The sequence below is a fragment of the Trichomycterus rosablanca genome, chromosome 15, assembly GCF_030014385.1.
Source record: "Trichomycterus rosablanca isolate fTriRos1 chromosome 15, fTriRos1.hap1, whole genome shotgun sequence".
Lineage (NCBI taxonomy): Eukaryota > Metazoa > Chordata > Actinopteri > Siluriformes > Trichomycteridae > Trichomycterus > Trichomycterus rosablanca.
The window spans coordinates 33,556,611-33,575,772 of NC_086002.1; the positions used below are offsets into that span (position 1 = coordinate 33,556,611).

Here is a 19,162-nt window from a genome sequence, read left to right on the forward strand (position 1 = left end):
CTCTATATAGGCTTATGTATTCATTAGTGTAGTATAGCTGCATTCTTGAGTTAGCTTTTTGCTGTGCTTAGCTAATAGATTAGTGGGGGTATACACTCACCATAGTCTTATATGGTCACATCAGCAGTGTTTCGGCCCTTTAAGAGATTTGGGGGGTGGAGACCAGTTCATGTCCTGTTATGTAACCAGATGTGCAGCCACAGCAGCTGTTTCTGTTTGGTCTGATCGAGGAAGTAAATTTAGCTGCTGAAAATCGTTTTCTGTTCTAAACCCTAAAGAACCAGAAGAGGAGAATCCAGCTGTGTAAAAGGTAGGAGCTTCACAATCCTGCAACCAAGAGAACAAAATTCAGAGTGTAACAATCATGAAATTATTAATCACAGTAACTGATTAAAACTAAAGCTTTAAAGAACTAAATAAATATAATTAATAAAAATTAAATTCTAGTACACAACACACACACACACACCATCAATATTCTGTTTTTATTTGTTTTATCTGGATTTAAATTCACTTAAACTTATAATTTAGCAGACACGGTGTACACCGGGACCCTGAAGCGTGATGGAGGGATATCTCGTGTATTTCTCGGCTGAAACCTGGACTCTCCTGCTGCTCCTCATCAGTCTCGTGGTGGTGTAAGTACTCAGCATTATAGTGCTAATCATTTTATATACTGTATAACATTAATAACACGACTGAACATTGGTACAAAGCACACCAGCACTGGACTCTGGAGCTGTAAAACTTCAGTATCTGGCAGAATTAGTGAATGCCAGATCAACTGAGCATGGTGAGCATGGTACAGTGCCCGACCTCGCCGACGTTCCAGAGGTTAAATGGTTTTGGAACTTCCAAGAAAGGGGCCGAAGTTAGTAGAGCAGCATGTGATGCCTGATGTGTGTCCACAAACTTCTGGTTAAGCCGTGTTGGATCTCTTCCACCAGGTATGGATACTGGCCCTATGGACTCTTCAGGAAGTTAGGAATCCCCGGCCCTAAGCCTCTTCCCTTCGTCGGGACCCTGTTGGAGTACAAGAAGGTGAGTCTGGACACGATTCATCTCCAGTTATCAGATAAATCTGGACGTTAATAAACAAACGTGAGGTTTTAATTATAACGATTTATTTATTCATTTCAGCCGATACATGAGTTTGACGTGGAGTGTTTTAGGAAGTATGGGAGAGTTTGGGGGTGAGTGTGTGTTCGTTACACATTATTTATCTAACTCTAATCCCAAACCTAATACACTTTATCTCCAGCCTAAACCCAAAAATAGCGCCTACCTCAATCGCTAAACTTAAATTCAACCCTATGAATAGGGTGTACCTGAATACGTGTACCGGACGTATAGACACTCTACATACAACACTGTAATTACCACAGTAACTATAAACCTGCTAATCTAAAGATTCTGGAGTTACTGAGGTAAAATTCAGTGCTGCTAACAGACCGGGCTGATGTAAAGTAACAAAAGAAGCGACATTATGTACACAACACACTATACTCGGAGCTACCCTCATCACTAAAAGGATGTTATGCTAATCGCTAATCGTTAATGCTAATCGCTAATGCTAATAAGAACACTAAATAAATACCATACCCCCACTAATCTATTAGCTAAGTTCTTCTAAATACAAAAAGCTAACTAAGGAATGCAGCTATACTACACTAATGAATACATAAGCCTATATAGAGATGCTAACTATGAGAAATAATATACACGCTAGTAAGACGTGAACGTGTTTTATATATTTTGTCTTCCAGAATATACGACGGCAGGTCTCCTGTACTTTGTATCACGGATAAAACCGTCATCAAATCTGTCCTTGTGAAGGAGTGTTACACCTTGTTCACCAACAGGAGGGTACGTCCATATACTAATGACCTTAATACACCATTAATACACCTCGTATTGTTAAATACCATGAAGAAAAAGATTGTGAACCCCTTCGAATGACCTGTCTGACGGGAAGGAGGCCCCAGGGCAGACCTAGAACCTGGGAACCTGGGAATGTCTAGGGATTCCACCAGAGGAGCCGGGCTGCTTTGCTTGCCCTGTTGCCCCCGTGACCCTGAATAAAGCTATGTCAGATCTTGAGTTCTTCTCCCCCTTGGCATTACTGAAAAGACTCATCACAGTGACTTGACAAAATTCCTCCATGGTTCTGATTACCATGTAAACATGACCTTTAACTCCGAGTACCTTGTCTCCGGGTGTTGGCAGGACTTCGGTTTGAACGGCGATCTGTACAACGCTGTGTTCCTGAGCAAAGACGAGGACTGGAAGAGGATCAGGAGCGTCCTGTCTCCGTCGTTTACCAGCGGCCGACTGAAGGAGGTGTGTGATTGACCTCCACCTCACCCTGACCTAACCTTATCTGCTGATCTCTACCATAATAAACGAATTAATATATACTTCAGACTGTAAACACCTTCACAAGCACCAAGGTCTAAACACAAAGAACTAGAGACTAAAAGTAGAAAGTAGAAAATGGTACCATGGAACTAGAACCTCAGGAACTTTAGAGTCTAGAACTAAAAGACAAAACCAGATGAATGAGATCAACTCTGATTCTTCGTGCAGATGTTTTGGATCATGAAGACCCACGCAGACACTATGGTCAAAAATCTAAAGAAGACAGCAAAGCAAGCTGGTAGAGTTGATGTCAAAGAGTAAGGTCATGTTCTCTCAACATCTCAGTGAACTTTGCACCAAAAACAAACAAAATAATAACATAAAACATTCGTGCTGTAATTTCAGGCTGTTCGGAGCGTACATGATGGATGTGATCACCGGCTCGGCCTTCAGCGTGGACATCGACTCCCTCAACAACCCCAACGACCCGTTCGTGACCAACGTCAAGAAACTAGTGGAGTTTGATTTCTTCAATCCTCTGCTCTTCATTGCAGGTAGAGGAACGTGATGTTCTCCAGTTGTTTGTTAGATCCGTGAGGTGGGGTGCTAGCCCACCGTCGCTGTGATGGCTGGAACATCTTAGTGCAGGTACCAGTTCAGAAGAGATATAGAAGGGTTGCATTAGGAAGGGCATCCAGGGTTTGGTATGAGGACCAGATCCATTTTGGTGGAGCCTAAATACAAGAGCAGCCACAAGAGTACATTTAGTCTAGTGGTGAGATCCAGGTTCTAACAGTAATAAATTAATAATAAATGTATGTATCCGTTTGCTAGCGCTGTTCCCCTTCATGCTGCCATTGCTGGAGAAACTGAACTTCAGCGTTTTCCCCAAATCGACGGTTGAATTCTTCTTTGCATCGCTGAAGAAGATCAAAGTGGATCGACAGGATGAGAACTACAAGGTACCTTTGATACAAAGGTATTGGGACGTGTCCACTTCCACCCCCGTATTAAACCGACATTAATCTCAGCTCGTTGTTCTTGTAGAGGAGAGTGGACCTCCTGCAGCTGATGATGGACTCTCAGACCTCACCGATGGAGGGCGACCAGAATGGAGACCAGATGAGTAAAGGTGCACAGACACTCAGAAGGTTCTGTAGTCTTGGATAAAGAGGTGACGTCTTTATTCACCGGTGTGTGTCTGGTGTCTGAAGGTCTGAGCGATCACGAGATCCTCTGCCAGTCCGTGATCTTCATCTTCGCCGGTTATGAGACGAGCAGCAGCACTCTGGCGTTCTTCTTCTACAACATAGCCACCAATCCTGACGCCATGAGGAAACTTCAGGAGGAGATCGACCACACCTTCCCCAACCAGGTGAGGAGTCCACGTTCTAAAGTTCTACTGAATTATTACGGTCATGTAATTGCTGACCTAGTGCTCAATGAGGGCAAACGTAGGTTGCTGTTGGGATGGTACAGGTTGCCACTTTTGGGACCCCGAGCAAGACCCTCAACACCATAAGGGTAATTGACAAAGGTCAAAACACAGAGACCATAAAAGTGACTGAGACAGAAGACCAACAGGAACAAAGACAGAGGACTAACAGAGACCATAAGAGACCAAAACAGAGGACTAACAGAGACCATAAACTGAAGAGACAGAGGACTAATGGAGACGAATCGAGACCAAGACAGAGGACTAACAGAGACTATAAGAGACCAAGACAGAGGACTAACAGAGACCATAAACTGAAGAGACAGAGGACTAACAGAGACTATAAGAGACCAAGACAGAGGACTAACAGAGACCATAAGAGACCAAGACAGAGGACTAACAGAGACCATAAGAGACCAAGACAGAGGACTAACAGAAACCATAAGAGACCAAGACAGAGGACTAACAGAAACCATAAGAGACCAAGACAGAGGACTAACAGAAACCATAAGAGACCAAGACAGAGGACTAACAGAGACCATAAGAGACCAAGACAGAGGACTAACAGAAACCATAAGAGACCAAGACAGAGGACTAACAGAGACCATAAGAGACCAAGACAGAGGACTAACAGAGACCAAGACAGAGGACTAACAGAAACCATAAGAGACCAAGACAGAGGACTAACAGAAACCATAAGAGACCAAGACAGAGGACTAACAGAGACCAAGACAGAGGACTAACAGAGACCATAAGAGACCAAGACAGAGGACTAACAGAAACCATAAGAGACCAAGACAGAGGACTAACAGAGACCATAAGAGACCAAGACAGAGGACTAACAGAAACCATAAGAGACCAAGACAGAGGACTAACAGAGACCATAAGAGACCAAGACAGAGGACTAACAGAGACCAAGACAGAGGACTAACAGAAACCATAAGAGACCAAGACAGAGGACTAACAGAAACCATAAGAGACCAAGACAGAGGACTAACAGAGACCAAGACAGAGGACTAACAGAGACCATAAGAGACCAAGACAGAGGACTAACAGAGACCATAAACTGAAGAGACAGAGGACTAACGGAGACCATACGAGTCCAAGACAGAGGACTAACAGAGACCATAAGAGATCAAGACAGAGGACTAACAGAGACCATAAGAGACCAAGACAGAGGACTAACAGAGACTATAAGAGACCAAGACAGAGGACTAACAGAGACTATAAGAGACCAAGACAGAGGACTAACAGAGACCATAAACTGAAGAGACAGAGGACTAACAGAGACCATAAACTGAAGAGACAGAGGACTAACTGAGACCATACGAGACCAAGACAGAGGACTAACAGAGACCAAAAGAGACCAAGACAGAGGACTAACAGAGACCATAAACTGAAGAGACAGAGGACTAACGGAGACCATACGAGACCAAGACAGAGGACTAACAGAGACCAGAACAGAAGGGTGGAACATGAATCAGGTGTATAATTCTGTATCTGTGAGTCCAGGCTCCAGCTGAGTACGACCTGGTGATGAACATGGACTACCTGGACGCCGCTCTGAGGGAGTCGCTCCGGTTATACCCGGTCGCTGGTCGGACAGACCGAATCTGCAAGAAAACCGTAGAGATCAACGGTATCAAAATCCCCAAAGATGTAATCGTCATGGTGCCCATTTACGCCCTCCACAGGGATCCTGAATACTGGACGGACCCGGACACCTTCAACCCCGAGAGGTACAGAGCAGCACATGGGTATCGGTCTGGTATGTGGAACAGAGATGGCAGATCATTACTTTTGGATCATTGATGTTTCAGGTTCACCGAGGACAACAAGGAGGACGTCGACCCCTACGTGTACATGCCTTTTGGCGCAGGACCCAGGAACTGCATCGGGATGAGGTTCGCCCTGGTGGTCATGAAGCTGGCCATCGTGGAGATCCTGCAGAGATTCGACATCCGCCTCTGTGAGGAGACCAAGGTCAGTTCTTCTAACGCCACATTCATGACCCGAGTCAGAACTCAGCTGAGGGTTCAATCCCTGTGACCCGAGAATCCTTTGATTGGACTAGATAGGATAAACGAGCTCTCTAGTAATGCGGAGGTCTATCACGATAGCCCACATTTGCCGTGTCAGAGGGAGGTAAGGCTGAAAGCATGGTCACCTCCTTGCTGCAGTAACAGTGAGTCCTACTTTTTGGGAGAGGTGAAAGAATACAGAAAGAATGGTGCGGTCAAAACACCAAACCCAGAAAGAGTTCCATAATAAAGATCATATTTTAATGCTGTAGAATTAATTTCATGCGTTCTGGTTGGTCGACCGTCCTAAACTCTGTGTGATGTCATTACTACAATTCCACTTACTCCGATTCGTGATCTTGTTCTCGTTCCTTCTTTTAGGTTCCGTTGGAAATGGGCGCCAACCCTTTCATGTGTCCCAAAGACCCCATCAAACTCGAGTTCACTCCTCGATGAGACGGAGCCTCCGACACCCACCAGCACCTGATGATTTAACGTTTTCAAAATTCACTTTAATTCTGACCTGGGATTTGCTCTCGGGCTGGCGGGTGGGTGTTCGGGCGGGCGGCTGTACGGTGGGAGTGGCTTGAGGGGATTCTGCATCACTGCTGGCTGATGGACGGACGGGGGGTAATGGATGTCGGTGCGTGACTTCTGTGTTAACCCGCCCGGTGCAGGGGAAAAGAAGTGCTCGGTCCTGCACACGTCGGAGGGGGCGTGTTAGTTATATATAATAAATACATACCACCAATGTTTGTCCCTGCTTCTTTTTATACACTCGGCCGAACTCTATGGGGGGGAGGGTGTTGGTGCTGCACATGACTTAAGGCAAGGCAAGTTTATTTGTATAGCACCTTTCATACACAGTGGCAATTCAAAGTGCTTTACATAAGGAAAAAAATTAATTAAAAGCATTAAAACATTCCTGAGATCTAGAACCTCTGAAAGACTTCTTGCAAACATTTAGTTACAATTAATAGAGCATGAAATTCAAACAAGAGAGATAAAAAATTAAGAACACAAAAAATTAAAAGAAAATATAGTAAAATATACACTACAATTTAGAATGTACACTACTCTATAAAAAGAATTATTAAGAGCATGAAAAACTAAAAGAAATGTGGTAAAATGAGGGTAATAGTAAAAATTTCGAGCTCAATCATAGGCACAAGAAAAAAGAAAAGTTTTTAACCTGGATTTAAACATTTCTACATTTGTGGAACATCTAATATCTCCTGCAGTCTGTTCCAGTTATATGCAGCCCAACAGCTAAATGCTGCTTCACCGTGTTTAGTTTGGACTCTGGGCTCAACTAGCTGACCTGAGTCCATGGATCTAAGAGATCTACTGGGTTTATATTCTCTAAACATATCTGAGATGTATTCTGGGCCGAACCCATTCAGTGATTTATAGACCAGTAGCAGCACTTTAAATTCTATTCTGTAACTAACCGGAAGCCAGTGTAGAGATTTTAGAACTGGAGTGATGTGCTCAGTTCTCTTCGTCTTAGTTAAAACTCTAGCAGCAGCGTTCTGAATGAGCTGTAACTGTTTAATGGTCTTTTTGGGAAGTCCAGTTAAGAGACCATTACAATAGTCCACCCTACTGGAGATAAAAGCATGGATCAGCTTCTCTAGGTCTTGTTGGCACACTAGACCCTTGATTTTGGCTATATTTCTAAGATGGTAGAAGGCTGTTTTGGTGATGGTTTTAATATGGCTGGTGAATGTGAGATCTGAGTCTATTAGAACACCAAGATTTCGGACTTGGTCTTTGGTTTTTAGAGCCCGGGAACTGAGGTGTTCACTGACACTAGACCTCTTCTCTTTGCTGCCAAACACGACAATCTCTGTTTTGTCCTTATTTAACTGTAAAAAATTCTGGCTCATCCAGTTATTGATGTCCTCCAGACACTGACACAGTGAATCTATTGGGCTGTAATCATCTGGTGAGAGAGCCAGATATATCTGTGTGTCATCTGCATAACTATGGTAATCAATGTTGTTAGCCTGTAGCATTTGGCCTAATGGCAGCATATAAAGATTGAACAGAAGAGGTCCGAGAACTGATCCCTGTGGGATTCCACATGTCATAGCCACCCTGTCAGATTCACAGCTGCCAATAGTGACAAAGTAACTCCGGTCTTCTAAATAAGACCTGAACCAATTAAGGACTGTTCCGGAAAGCTTAAGGCTTCATGACTAAGTTTCTAACATTGATGGTATATTTTCTATATGTTGTTCTCTGTTGTCCAGTGTGAGCTGAAGCTGGTGGTTATTTCAGTGGTTTTGGGAGTTTCAGTGTTTCGCCCCTTTAAGAGATTTTTGGGGGTGGAGAAAGCTCTGGCTCTTGTTCCAGTTCATGTCCTGTTATGTAACCAGATGTGCAGCCACACACAGTAGCTGGCGGCTGTTTCTGTTTGGTCAGATCGAGAGAGTAAGAAGATTTAAGGAGGATTTAAGGAGGATCCAGCTGTGTAAAAGGTAGGAGCTTCACTAAGCAGCAACCGGGAGAACGTTTAGTTCTACAGTCCTGAACAAAGTTCTGATTAAAACTAAAGCTTTAAATCAACTGAACTCTTTATCAAGTGTGAAGTGGAAGAAAAACAACATCCCAGTACACAACACACACACACACACACACATTTAATCCAGTTCTGATCGATCGAGTTAAAGAAATGAATAAACAATATAACTATAAATCTGGAACACTGGAGACTCACAAGGGAGCTTTTCACAGCCTTGAATCTTTTATTTACATCATTAAATATGCATATTTTTTTATTTATCTATATGTGGACCAATAGTTTACAGATTACAGACATGCACTGAAGAATGCACGGCCGATCAGAGTCTTTGTATGTAATTTAATAGTGTCATTTAAAGTGAACTACAGAAACACCACAGCTTACAGTATTAATTCCATCCAGGACTCAAGACTAAGTCGAATAAAGCTTCTAGACGACGTATAAACACAGTTCAACATTGTACTGTCTTTAATACATTTATGCATTTTAATTGATTTACCCCAATTACTTTATTTTAGTTAATTTTGCTTCTTGTTTATGATCTCTCTAATATGGGCTAAATAAATGGCTTTTTATTATTAACATTGTTAAAATATCTTCTCCGGAACTACGGCTACCGCACTTCAAGTAAACAAGACACTATTTAGCTTTAAAATGATGAAATACATGTTATTTGATATACATGCCATTTATTTATTATTGCTATTTTTGTTAAATATTTCGGACGTGGAGTTGCCTAAACTGACACTAGTGGACTTTTTTTTTAATCGTTTATCGGAACAACGTTGGGTGGAGTTATCACTGTAATGGGCAGACCATATAAAAGAGGGAAGGTTGGATGGTTGAGGTCAGTACTCCAGTCTGTTCTTATAATTTAGCAGACACGGTGTACACCGGGACCCTGAAGCGTGATGGAGGGATATCTCGTGTATTTCTCGGCTGAAACCTGGACTCTCCTGCTGCTCCTCATCAGTCTCGTGGTGGTGTAAGTACTCAGCATTATAGTGCTAATCATTTTATATACTGTATAACATTAATAACACGACTGAACATTGGTACAAAGCACACCAGCACTGGACTCTGGAGCTGTAAAACTTCAGTATCTGGCAGAATTAGTGAATGCCAGATCAACTGAGCATGGTGAGCATGGTACAGTGCCCGACCTCGCCGACGTTCCAGAGGTTAAATGGTTTTGGAACTTCCAAGAAAGGGGCCGAAGTTAGTAGAGCAGCATGTGATGTCTGATGTGTGTCCACAAACTTCTGGTTAAGCCGTGTTGGATCTCTTCCACCAGGTATGGATACTGGCCCTATGGACTCTTCAGGCAGTTAGGAATCCCCGGCCCTAAGCCTCTTCCCTTCGTCGGGACCCTGTTGGAGTACAAGAAGGTGAGTCTGGACACGATTCATCTCCAGTTATCAGATAAATCTGGACGTTAATAAACAAACGTGAGGAATTAATTCTGAGGGTTTATTGTTTCAGGCTATACATGAGTTTGACATGGAGTGCTTTCAGAAATATGGAAAAACCTGGGGGTGAGTGTGTTCATTCTTTAGTAGTGTGTGTCTGGACGGCGTTATGGTCACTGCGTACTAGATTTTTGACCAATTGTGCTTCACAACAGGCTGAGGAGCCTTTTTTTAAACCAGGTTTTAGGTTTCACCACAGATTGTAACTGTAAATCTTGACATTTATAAGATCATAAATTTTTAAAACATATTACTATATGTCGTATATACTTTGTATCGCAGAATATACGACGGGAGATCTCCTGTACTCTGTACCGTGGACAGCACCATCATAAAATCGGTCCTTGTGAAGGAGTTTTACACCTATTTCACCAACAAGAAGGTACGTCTACATAAACACAGGACGAGGTTCTTTTGTTTGTTCTGGCGTGTAAACACGACCTTTAATTCCGAGCGCTTTATCCTGGGGTGTGGCAGGAGCAGAGTTTGGGCGGCCCTCTGAAAGGCACTCTGTTCGACAGCAAAGACGAGGAATGGAAGAGGATCAGGAGCGCCCTGTCGCCACTGTTCACCAGCGGCAGGCTGAAGGAGGTCCGTGAATAACCTCCACCTCACCCTGAGCTAATCTCTACCATTATAAATGTATTATTATATACTTCAGACCATACACACCTTCACAAACACTAGGACTAGAGGCCAAGGGACTAGAAGTAGAAATTCTAAACTCTGGGACTAAGTCTAGGGTACCATGGAACTAGAACCTCAGGAACTTTAGAGTCTAGAACTAAAAGACAATTACCAGAGTACCAGATGAATGAGATCAACTCTGATTCTTCATGCAGATGTTTTGGATCATGAAGAACCACTCAAACACTTTGGTCAAAAATCTGGAGAAGACAGCGAAGCAAGGCGGTGGAGTTAACATCAACAAGTAAGATCATGTTCATCTTTCCATCAAATAGAGAGTTACCTCACGTTCAACCAATCACCTCGCTCGACTCTCCGGCTATAATACACCGTGTGGTCCAGACTTAAGTTCCCTTTAGAGGAACCTCAGGAATCTCCATGATTTAATTGTCTCTTGTGTTGGTTCCTCAACCTCGACCACCCTTAAGACTCTGTCTGGTCTGTGTGGGCGCCAGATTGCACTGACATCCAGCTAAGTGAGTTCCATGGGGTTAGGGAGTACATCTGGAGCTCCTCCATACTAAACTCATCAAGTCACGTCTGTATGGATCTGGCTTTTCCCTCCTCATGCTGGAACAGGATGCTTGGTCTTCACCATTAATTTAGTGTGGTCATTAGAATGGGTGTCCATGTACTTCTGGTCACATACCTGTATGTTGCGCTGTGATTCCAGGTTGTTCGGGGCGTACACCATGGACGTGATCACCGGCTCGGCCTTCAGCGTCAACATCGACTCCCTCAACAACCCCAACGACCCGTTCGCGTCCAACGTCAAGAAGATGATGGACTTTAATTTATTCAGTCCTGGGCTTTTCATCGCAGGTACAGGAACGTGACTTTCTCCGGATATTTGGGTGGAAAGGGGGGTCAGCAGTCCCTATATAAAGCTTAGTTGTTACCCGTGTAGCTAACATGCTAGTTAGTGTTGAGGGTAAGACTATAACAGGAACACTGCAATAAAATTGATTGTTTTTTTTTTTTTTTTTCGTTTTGCTAGCGCTCTTCCCGTTCCTGCTGCCAGTGATGGAGAAACTGAACTTCAGTGTTTTCTCAGAATCGGCTCTGGAATTCTTTTTTGCTGCTCTGAAAAGGATCAAAGTGGATCGACTGGACGAGAACTATAAGGTACCGTCGACATCATTCTGATCATATGAAGCTAATTTAATTAATTTAACGTTAATTGTGCTAGTCTGGCTGAATAGAAACCTGCTCCTAGACCTCAGAGGTCTTCCTGAACGCAACTCTTCAGGAGGTCCTGCAGAATATCACAGGGATTGGCTGTCGGTAACCCATCAGCCCCGTCCTCATACCATGCAACTGGTAGCCATGTGTAGATTCTACACTTTACTTGATTGTAGCGGCCCAGCTTGAGCATTGGTTTCACTGTGTGGCCCCTTTGTGCTGGGACCTCCACCTTGAGGACCAATTCTGTCGCACCAAACCAGTGTTAATTTCGTTGACGAATGATTTTCGTCATAGTTTTCCTCAACGAACCTTTTTTTCATGACGAAAACGAGACGATGACTAAATAAAAACGACATAAAAGGATAAAAACTATGACGAAATAAATCGACACTTTCGTCAACGAATATAAAGGAGACGAAAATGTTTGGCAGGGACGACATCCAATCAGAACTGATTTAGTTTTGTGGAAGGTCGGGACAAGTTAGAAAGAGATCCAATCAGAACTACTTTAGCGTATGAGGAGAGGCGGGACAAGCCGATTAGCCATCCAATCAGTACTAATCTTTTGCAGTACCGCGGTAAGTGCACACTCGCACAAGTTTGATCTAAACCCGGGAAGACCAGACCAGCCTGTGAACTTTCTTTACTCATGGAACCAGATTAACTCCACAATGTCAACAGGGAGAAAGAGGAGAGTCGATATATATCTGGACACATTTCTCATTTGACGTCGTGAAAAACAAGACGATGTGTAAACCATGTGGGGCGACGATCTCGGGTAAAAACACAACACATCTGAAACATCTGGCACCTCTGGCAGTATAATAGCAACATAACGTCACAGCTGCTTTTATGGTTCCCAGTTTTATAAAGAATGTAATATACAATTTGTTATGAACAATGCATATATGTTTCAGGCAGAGCGGAACTACTGGTCATTAATATTGTGTTATTGTTATGCTCAATAATCAGCTCAGGTAAATAAAGATGTTTAAAATAAGATAAATCTGGTTTTGTGTGTATTGCACATTCAAACATTAATAATAACCATAACTGGTTAAAAATGTTTCATTTTGTGTAAGTGTATATAATGACTTCAATAATTTAAGGGAAGTGATAAAAAAGCATTTACATTTTACACCCTTTATATTTATTTTAGGGCGGCACGGTGGCTCGGTGGGTAGCACTGTCACCTCACAGCAAGAAGGTCCTTGGTTCGATCCCCAGGTGGGGCGGTCCGGGTCCTTTCTGTGTAGAGTTTGCATGTTCTCCCCGTGTCTGCGTGAGTTTCCTCCGGGTGCTCCGGTTTCCTCCCACAGTCCAAAGACGTGCAAGTGAGGTGAATTGAAGATCCTAAATTTGTCCATGACTGTGTTCGATATAAACTTGTGTAATGAGTAACTACCAGTGAGGTGGATAAACCAGCAGTGGACTGAACTCCTCCCTGGGTTTATTAGTCGGAGTACACATGGTTAGATGATTGGCTCATGTTAAAGTGACATTAATTTAAGGTCAATGTTCTTGTAGAGGAGAGTGGACTTCCTGCAGCTGATGATCGAATCTCAGACCTCACCGAAGAACGAAGACCAGAATGGAGACCAGATAAAAAAAGGTGCACAGACACTCAGAACTCGAGGTTCTGTTATGAATTCCTACTTGTATTGGATTTAAACGAAGTGTTTCTCTGATGTCCGAAGGTCTGAGCGATAACGAGATCCTCTGCCAGTCCGTGATCTTCATGTTAGCCGGTTACGAGTCGGGCAGCAGCAGTCTGTCCTTCTTCTTCTACAACATGGCCACCAACCCTGACGCCATGAGGAAACTTCAGGAGGAGATCGACCACACCTTCCCCAACCAGGTGAGGAGTCGACGCTCTAAAGATACTCACCTAGTGCAGAAAAAGGAAGGGAAACCTGACGGAGACGGGGTCGCCACAAAGGGACGTCAATAAGAGCAGGACACGGACCCTTACCCAGACTGAGACGGAGGTCTGACACCAAAAGGACGACATAGAGCCGTCACTAAGAGCAGGACAGAGATCTTAACCCAGACTGAGACAGAGGTCTGATACCAAAAGGACGACATAGAGCCGTCACTAAGAGCAGGACAGAGACCCTTACCCAGACTGAGACAGAGGTCTGACAGGAAAAAGAAGACAGCGCCATCACTAAGAGCAGGACAGAGACCCTTACCCAGACTGAGACAGAGGTCTGACACCAAAAGGACGACATAGAGCCGTCACTAAGAGCAGGACAGAGATCTTAACCCAGACTGAGACAGAGGTCTGATACCAAAAGGACGACATAGAGCCGTCACTAAGAGCAGGACACAGACCCTTACCCAGACTGAGACAGAGGTCTGACACCAAAAGGACGACATAGAGCCGTCACTAAGAGCAGGACAGAGATCTTAACCCAGACTGAGACAGAGGTCTGATACCAAAAGGACGACATAGAGCAGTCACTAAGAGCAGGACAGAGACCCTTACCCAGACTGAGACAGAGGTCTGACACCAAAAGGACGACATAGAGCCGTCACTAAGAGCAGGACACAGACCCTTACCCAGACTGAGACGGAGGTCTGACAGGAAAAAGACGACATAGAGCCGTCACTAAGAGCAGGACAGAGATCTTAACCCAGACTGAGAAAGAGGTCTGACACCAAAAGGACGACATAGAGCCGTCACTAAGAGCAGGACAGAGATCCTTACCCAGACTGAGACAGAGGTCTGACACCAAAAGGACGACATAGAGCCGTCACTAAGAGCAGGACAGAGATCCTAACCTAGACTGAGACAGAGGTCTGATACCAAAAGGACGACATAGAGCCGTCTCTAAGAGCAGGACAGAGATCCTAACCTAGACTGAGACGGAGGTCTGACACCAGGACCTCTTTCTGAGGTTCTAGATCTCAGGAATGTTTTAATGCTTTTAATTTTTCCTTATGTAAAGCACTTTGAATTGCCACTGTGTATGAAAGGTGCTATACAAATAAACTTGCCTTGCCTTGCCTTGCCTTACCAAAAGGACGACATAGAGCCGTCACTAAGAGCAGGACAGAGACCCTTACCCAGACTGAGACGGAGGTCTGACAGGAAAAAGACGACATAGAGCCGTCACTAAGAGCAGGACAGAGATGTTAACCCATACTGAGACGGAGGTCTGACACCAAAAGGACGACATAGAGCCGTCACTAAGAGCAGGACAGAGATCTTAACCCAGACTGAGACGGAGGTCTGACACCAAAAGGACGACATAGAGCCGTCACTAAGAGCAGGACAGAGATCTTAACCCAGACTGAGACAGAGGTCTGATACCAAAAGGACGACATAGAGCCGTCACTAAGAGCAGGACAGAGACCCTTACCCAGACTGAGACAGAGGTCTGACAGGAAAAAGAAGACAGAGCCATCACTAAGAGCAGGACACAGACCCTTACCCAGACTGAGACAGAGGTCTGACACCAAAAGGACGACATAGAGCCGTCACTAAGAGCAGGACAGAGACCCTTACCCAGACTGAGACAGAGGTCTGACACCAAAAGGACGACATAGAGCCGTCACTAAGAGCAGGACAGAGACCCTTACCCAGACTGAGACAGAGGTCTGACACCAAAAGGACGACATAGAGCCGTCACTAAGAGCAGGACAGAGATCTTAACCCAGACTGAGACAGAGGTCTGACACCAAAAGGACGACATAGAGCCGTCACTAAGAGCAGGACAGAGATCTTAACCCAGACTGAGACAGAGGTCTGATACCAAAAGGACGACATAGAGCCGTCTCTAAGAGCAGGACAGAGATCCTAACCTAGACTGAGACGGAGGTCTGACACCAGGACCTCTTTCTGAGGTTCTAGATCTCAGGAATGTTTTAATGCTTTTAATTTTTCCTTATGTAAAGCACTTTGAATTGCCACTGTGTATGAAAGGTGCTATACAAATAAACTTGCCTTGCCTTGCCTTGCCTTACCAAAAGGACGACATAGAGCCGTCACTAAGAGCAGGACAGAGACCCTTACCCAGACTGAGACGGAGGTCCTGAGACTGAGACATGACAGTGTCTTAGATAGAGGACTGAGGCCTCGGAGAGGGAGACGAGGCCAACACAAAAACAGAAAGCAAGACAGAAGACCATGATTGAGACTAACACTGAGGCAGAGGACACAAAGAGTGAGACAACGGCAGACGTAGACAGACCAGGAGAAAATGGGCCAAAACAGGAGACTACCACAGACGTAAGGATAGAGCTCACAAAGGGAGCGAGATATGGACCCACAACGCTTGGAAATTGGGAACTTAGAACCCACCACCATTTTTAATGTCATTAATTGTACAGTTCTGTATCTGTGAGTCCAGGCTCAGGTGGAGTACGACCCGCTGATGAACATGGACTATCTTGAAGCCACTCTGAGCGAATCCCTCCGATTGTTCCCGGCCGCGAATCGGCTAGACAGGTTCTGCAAGAAGACGGTGGAGATCAACGGCATTACAATCCCTAAACAGGCCAGCGTCGTGGTGCCCATTTACGCCCTGCACAGGGATCCTGAATACTGGCCCGACCCGGACGTCTTCAACCCAGAGAGGTACGGAGCAGAACATGGATCCTGAATGAACGCAACGTTCTCTCAGACTTGATTTTTATTATGTACGACGTTTCAGGTTCACCAAGGGCAACAAGGAGAACGTCGACCCCTACATGTACATGCCGTTCGGTGCGGGACCGAGGATCTGCATCGGGATGAGGTTCGCCCTGGTGTCTCTGAAGCTGGCCATCGTGGAGATCCTGCAGAGATTCGACGTCTCCACTTGCGATGAGACCAAGGTCACTTGTTTTCCAATGAGGATCATTAGTGGTAGCTCAGGGGGGAAAATACTGGCCTGTTGACCAGAAGGTTGCCGGTTCAAGCCCCACCACACTGCCAAGTTGACACACATGGACCCCTGAGCAAGGCCCTTACCCCTCAATTGCATAAATAGTATTCACTAAGAGTATCAGGTGTTCTCTAATCCACTGGATCATTGTTGGGATCTACATTACACAAACAGTATCAGGTGTTGGGATCCACTGTATTAGAGTGTAAGGGATTGTGATCCACTATATTAGAGTGTAAGGGATTGTGATCCACTATATTAGAGTATAAAGAATTGTGATCCACTGTATTAGTGTATAAGGAATTGTGATCCACTATATTAGAGTATAAGGGATTGTGATCCACTATATTAGAGTATAAGGGATTATGATCCACTATATTAGAGTATAGGGGGTTGTGATCCACTGTATTACAGTATAAGGGATTGTGATCCACTGTATTACAGTATAAGGAATTGTGATCCACTGTATTGGAGTGTAAGGGATTGTGATCCACTATATTACAGTATAAGTGATTGTGATCCACTATATTAGAGTATAAGGAATTGTGATCCACTGTATTAGTGTATAAGGGATTGTGATCCACTGTATTAGTGTATAAGGAATTGTGATCCACTATATTAGAGTATAAGGGATTATGATCCACTATATTAGAGTATAGGGGGTTGTGATCCACTGTATTACAGTATAAGGGATTGTGATCCACTGTATTACAGTATAAGGAATTGTGATCCACTGTATTGGAGTGTAAGGGATTGTGATCCACTATATTAGAGTATAAGTGATTGTGATCCACTATATTAGAGTATAAGGGATTGTGATCCACTATATTAGAGTATAAGGGATTGTGATCCACTATATTAGGGGGTTGGGATCCACTATATTAGAGTATAAGTGATTGTGATCCACTGTATTAGAGTATAAGTGATTGTGATCCACTATATTAGAGTATAAGTGATTGTGATCCACTATATTAGAGTATAAGGAATTGTGATCCACTATATTAGAGTATAAGGGATTGTGATCCACTATATTAGGGGGTTGGGATCCACTATATTAGAGTATAAGTGATTGTGATCCACTATATTAGAGTGTAAGGTATTGTGATCCACTATATTAGAGTGTAAGGGATTGTGATCCACTATATTAGAGTATAAGGAATTGTGATCCACTGTATTAGAGTATAAGTGATTGTGATCCACTATATTAGAGTATAAGTGATTGTGATCCACTATATTAGAGTATAAGGAATTGTGATCCACTATATTAGAGTATAAGGGATTGTGATCCACTATATTAGAGTGTAAGGTATTGTGATCCACTATATTAGAATATAAGGGATTGTGATCCACTATATTAGAGTATAAGGAATTGTGATCCACTGTATTAGAGTATAAGTGATTGTGATCCACTATATTAGAGTGTAAGGGATTGTGATCCACTGTATTACAGTATAAGGAATTGTGATCCACTGTATTGGAGTGTAACGGATTGTTATCCACTATTTTAGAGGATAAGGGATTGTGATCCACTATATACCTGCCACTGCCACTGCCAAGTTGGCACAGATGGGCCCCTGAGCAAGGCCCTTACCCCTCATTTGCATGAACAGTATTCAGTCTTTAAGTAACTTTGGATGAATGCATCTTCAAAATGTCAACTAGGGGTGGTAATGCTGGACTTGGCAACCTTCTGATTACTAGTATAGTACGGTAACCACTAAGCTACCACATACTGTATTAAAAATATGATATTTATTTATGCTAACGTTTCCTTTATGTCCTCGTTTTCTTATTTAGATTCCGCTGGAGTTCTGCAGCAAGCTTTTTATGTGTCCCAAAGAGCCCATCAAACTCAAGTTCACTCCTCGAGGTGTCGGAGCCTCCAAAAACGACCAGCACTGATAAATCGACGTTTCTAAACGACAGGATATTTGATTTACGCTTTTGTTTGCTATCCGGGCGCCTATACAGGCGATGATCAGCTTTCTAATAACTCTCCAACGATCGGCTCGCTAATAACTCTCTAATGATAAGCTTTTTAATAACTGCTGCAGTTACGACCTCATGAGTGGTCTACAGCAGGCGAGGTGAAACACAATCAGGGAATTGGATATGACTAAATGCAGTTCATAGGAATGTATTCTGAGCAGCGCGTGTGCATACAATAAATACATCCGTCCGACGTTACTGTCTCGTCTGCTTTTGTGAAGTGAAGTGAATGCTGGGAACACTGGGGGCAGGGTTGGGCCACACCCTGGACAGTCTGAGCGTCGATGCTGAACATGTGCTTCCTCTTTAGGCTCATGAACACCTTATAATGGCAGGTTACAAGTCAACTGCGTCCATTAACGTGAGTTTGGTGTTCTTCAGTGGCCTCCCCGGTCACCGGATCAGAATCTATAATAAATGGACACAAATTCCCACATCCTGTGAAAAGGCGTACACATGCTACATAAACACCACCCCCGTAACCCCGCCCATTTCCAATAAACACCCGTTAGCCAAAGTTCTAGAGCACTCCTTTCTTCCTTCAAGCACTTTCCAAAACAGGTGGCGGCTTCACATGTCCTGAAGGAAGCACATGCCAACCCAGACTGGTGGGTGAGAAC

General features: G+C 43.9%; 2 protein-coding genes across 4 annotated transcripts; both read left to right on the forward strand.

Annotated features, from left to right (window-relative positions):
- Window positions 1-207: 207 nt before the first annotated feature.
- Window positions 208-6,565, forward strand: LOC134329623 (cytochrome P450 3A27-like). 2 transcript variants are annotated; one of them, XM_063010906.1, is made up of 14 exons: window positions 208-310; window positions 532-638; window positions 948-1,041; window positions 1,141-1,193; window positions 1,767-1,866; window positions 2,227-2,340; window positions 2,587-2,675; window positions 2,764-2,912; window positions 3,193-3,320; window positions 3,406-3,490; window positions 3,573-3,733; window positions 5,306-5,532; window positions 5,614-5,776; window positions 6,196-6,565. In XM_063010906.1, exons 2-14 carry the CDS (start codon window positions 565-567, stop codon window positions 6,268-6,270), a joined length of 1,512 nt encoding a protein of 503 aa, XP_062866976.1. In that variant the 5' UTR covers window positions 208-310; window positions 532-564; the 3' UTR covers window positions 6,271-6,565. The 2 variants fall into 2 exon arrangements, with proteins under 2 accessions (XP_062866976.1, XP_062866978.1); XM_063010908.1 differs by having other exon boundaries at window positions 223-310; window positions 535-638.
- Window positions 6,566-8,224: 1,659 nt separating this feature from the next.
- Window positions 8,225-18,735, forward strand: LOC134329445 (cytochrome P450 3A40-like). 2 transcript variants are annotated; one of them, XM_063010707.1, is made up of 14 exons: window positions 8,225-8,297; window positions 9,220-9,326; window positions 9,636-9,729; window positions 9,824-9,876; window positions 10,093-10,192; window positions 10,288-10,401; window positions 10,653-10,741; window positions 11,171-11,319; window positions 11,495-11,622; window positions 13,210-13,294; window positions 13,380-13,540; window positions 16,038-16,264; window positions 16,341-16,503; window positions 18,351-18,735. In XM_063010707.1, exons 2-14 carry the CDS (start codon window positions 9,253-9,255, stop codon window positions 18,453-18,455), a joined length of 1,542 nt encoding a protein of 513 aa, XP_062866777.1. In that variant the 5' UTR covers window positions 8,225-8,297; window positions 9,220-9,252; the 3' UTR covers window positions 18,456-18,735. The 2 variants fall into 2 exon arrangements, with proteins under 2 accessions (XP_062866777.1, XP_062866778.1); XM_063010708.1 differs by having other exon boundaries at window positions 8,237-8,297; window positions 9,223-9,326.
- The last annotated feature ends 427 nt before the right edge of the window (window positions 18,736-19,162 follow it).

Bases quoted from the DNA above. Each gene is read 5' to 3' on its own strand.
- LOC134329623 (XM_063010906.1), top strand. From the start codon at position 565: ATGGAGGGATATCTCGTGTATTTCTCGGCTGAAACCTGGACTCTCCTG. The intron at 2,341-2,586 runs GTGTGTGATTGA...TTCTTCGTGCAG, and splicing joins CCAGCGGCCGACTGAAGGAG to ATGTTTTGGATCATGAAGAC. The intron at 5,533-5,613 runs GTACAGAGCAGC...TTGATGTTTCAG, and splicing joins GACACCTTCAACCCCGAGAG to GTTCACCGAGGACAACAAGG.
- LOC134329445 (XM_063010707.1), top strand. From the start codon at position 9,253: ATGGAGGGATATCTCGTGTATTTCTCGGCTGAAACCTGGACTCTCCTG. The intron at 9,327-9,635 runs GTAAGTACTCAG...CTCTTCCACCAG, and splicing joins CTCATCAGTCTCGTGGTGGT to GTATGGATACTGGCCCTATG. The intron at 16,504-18,350 runs GTCACTTGTTTT...TTTCTTATTTAG, and splicing joins CCACTTGCGATGAGACCAAG to ATTCCGCTGGAGTTCTGCAG.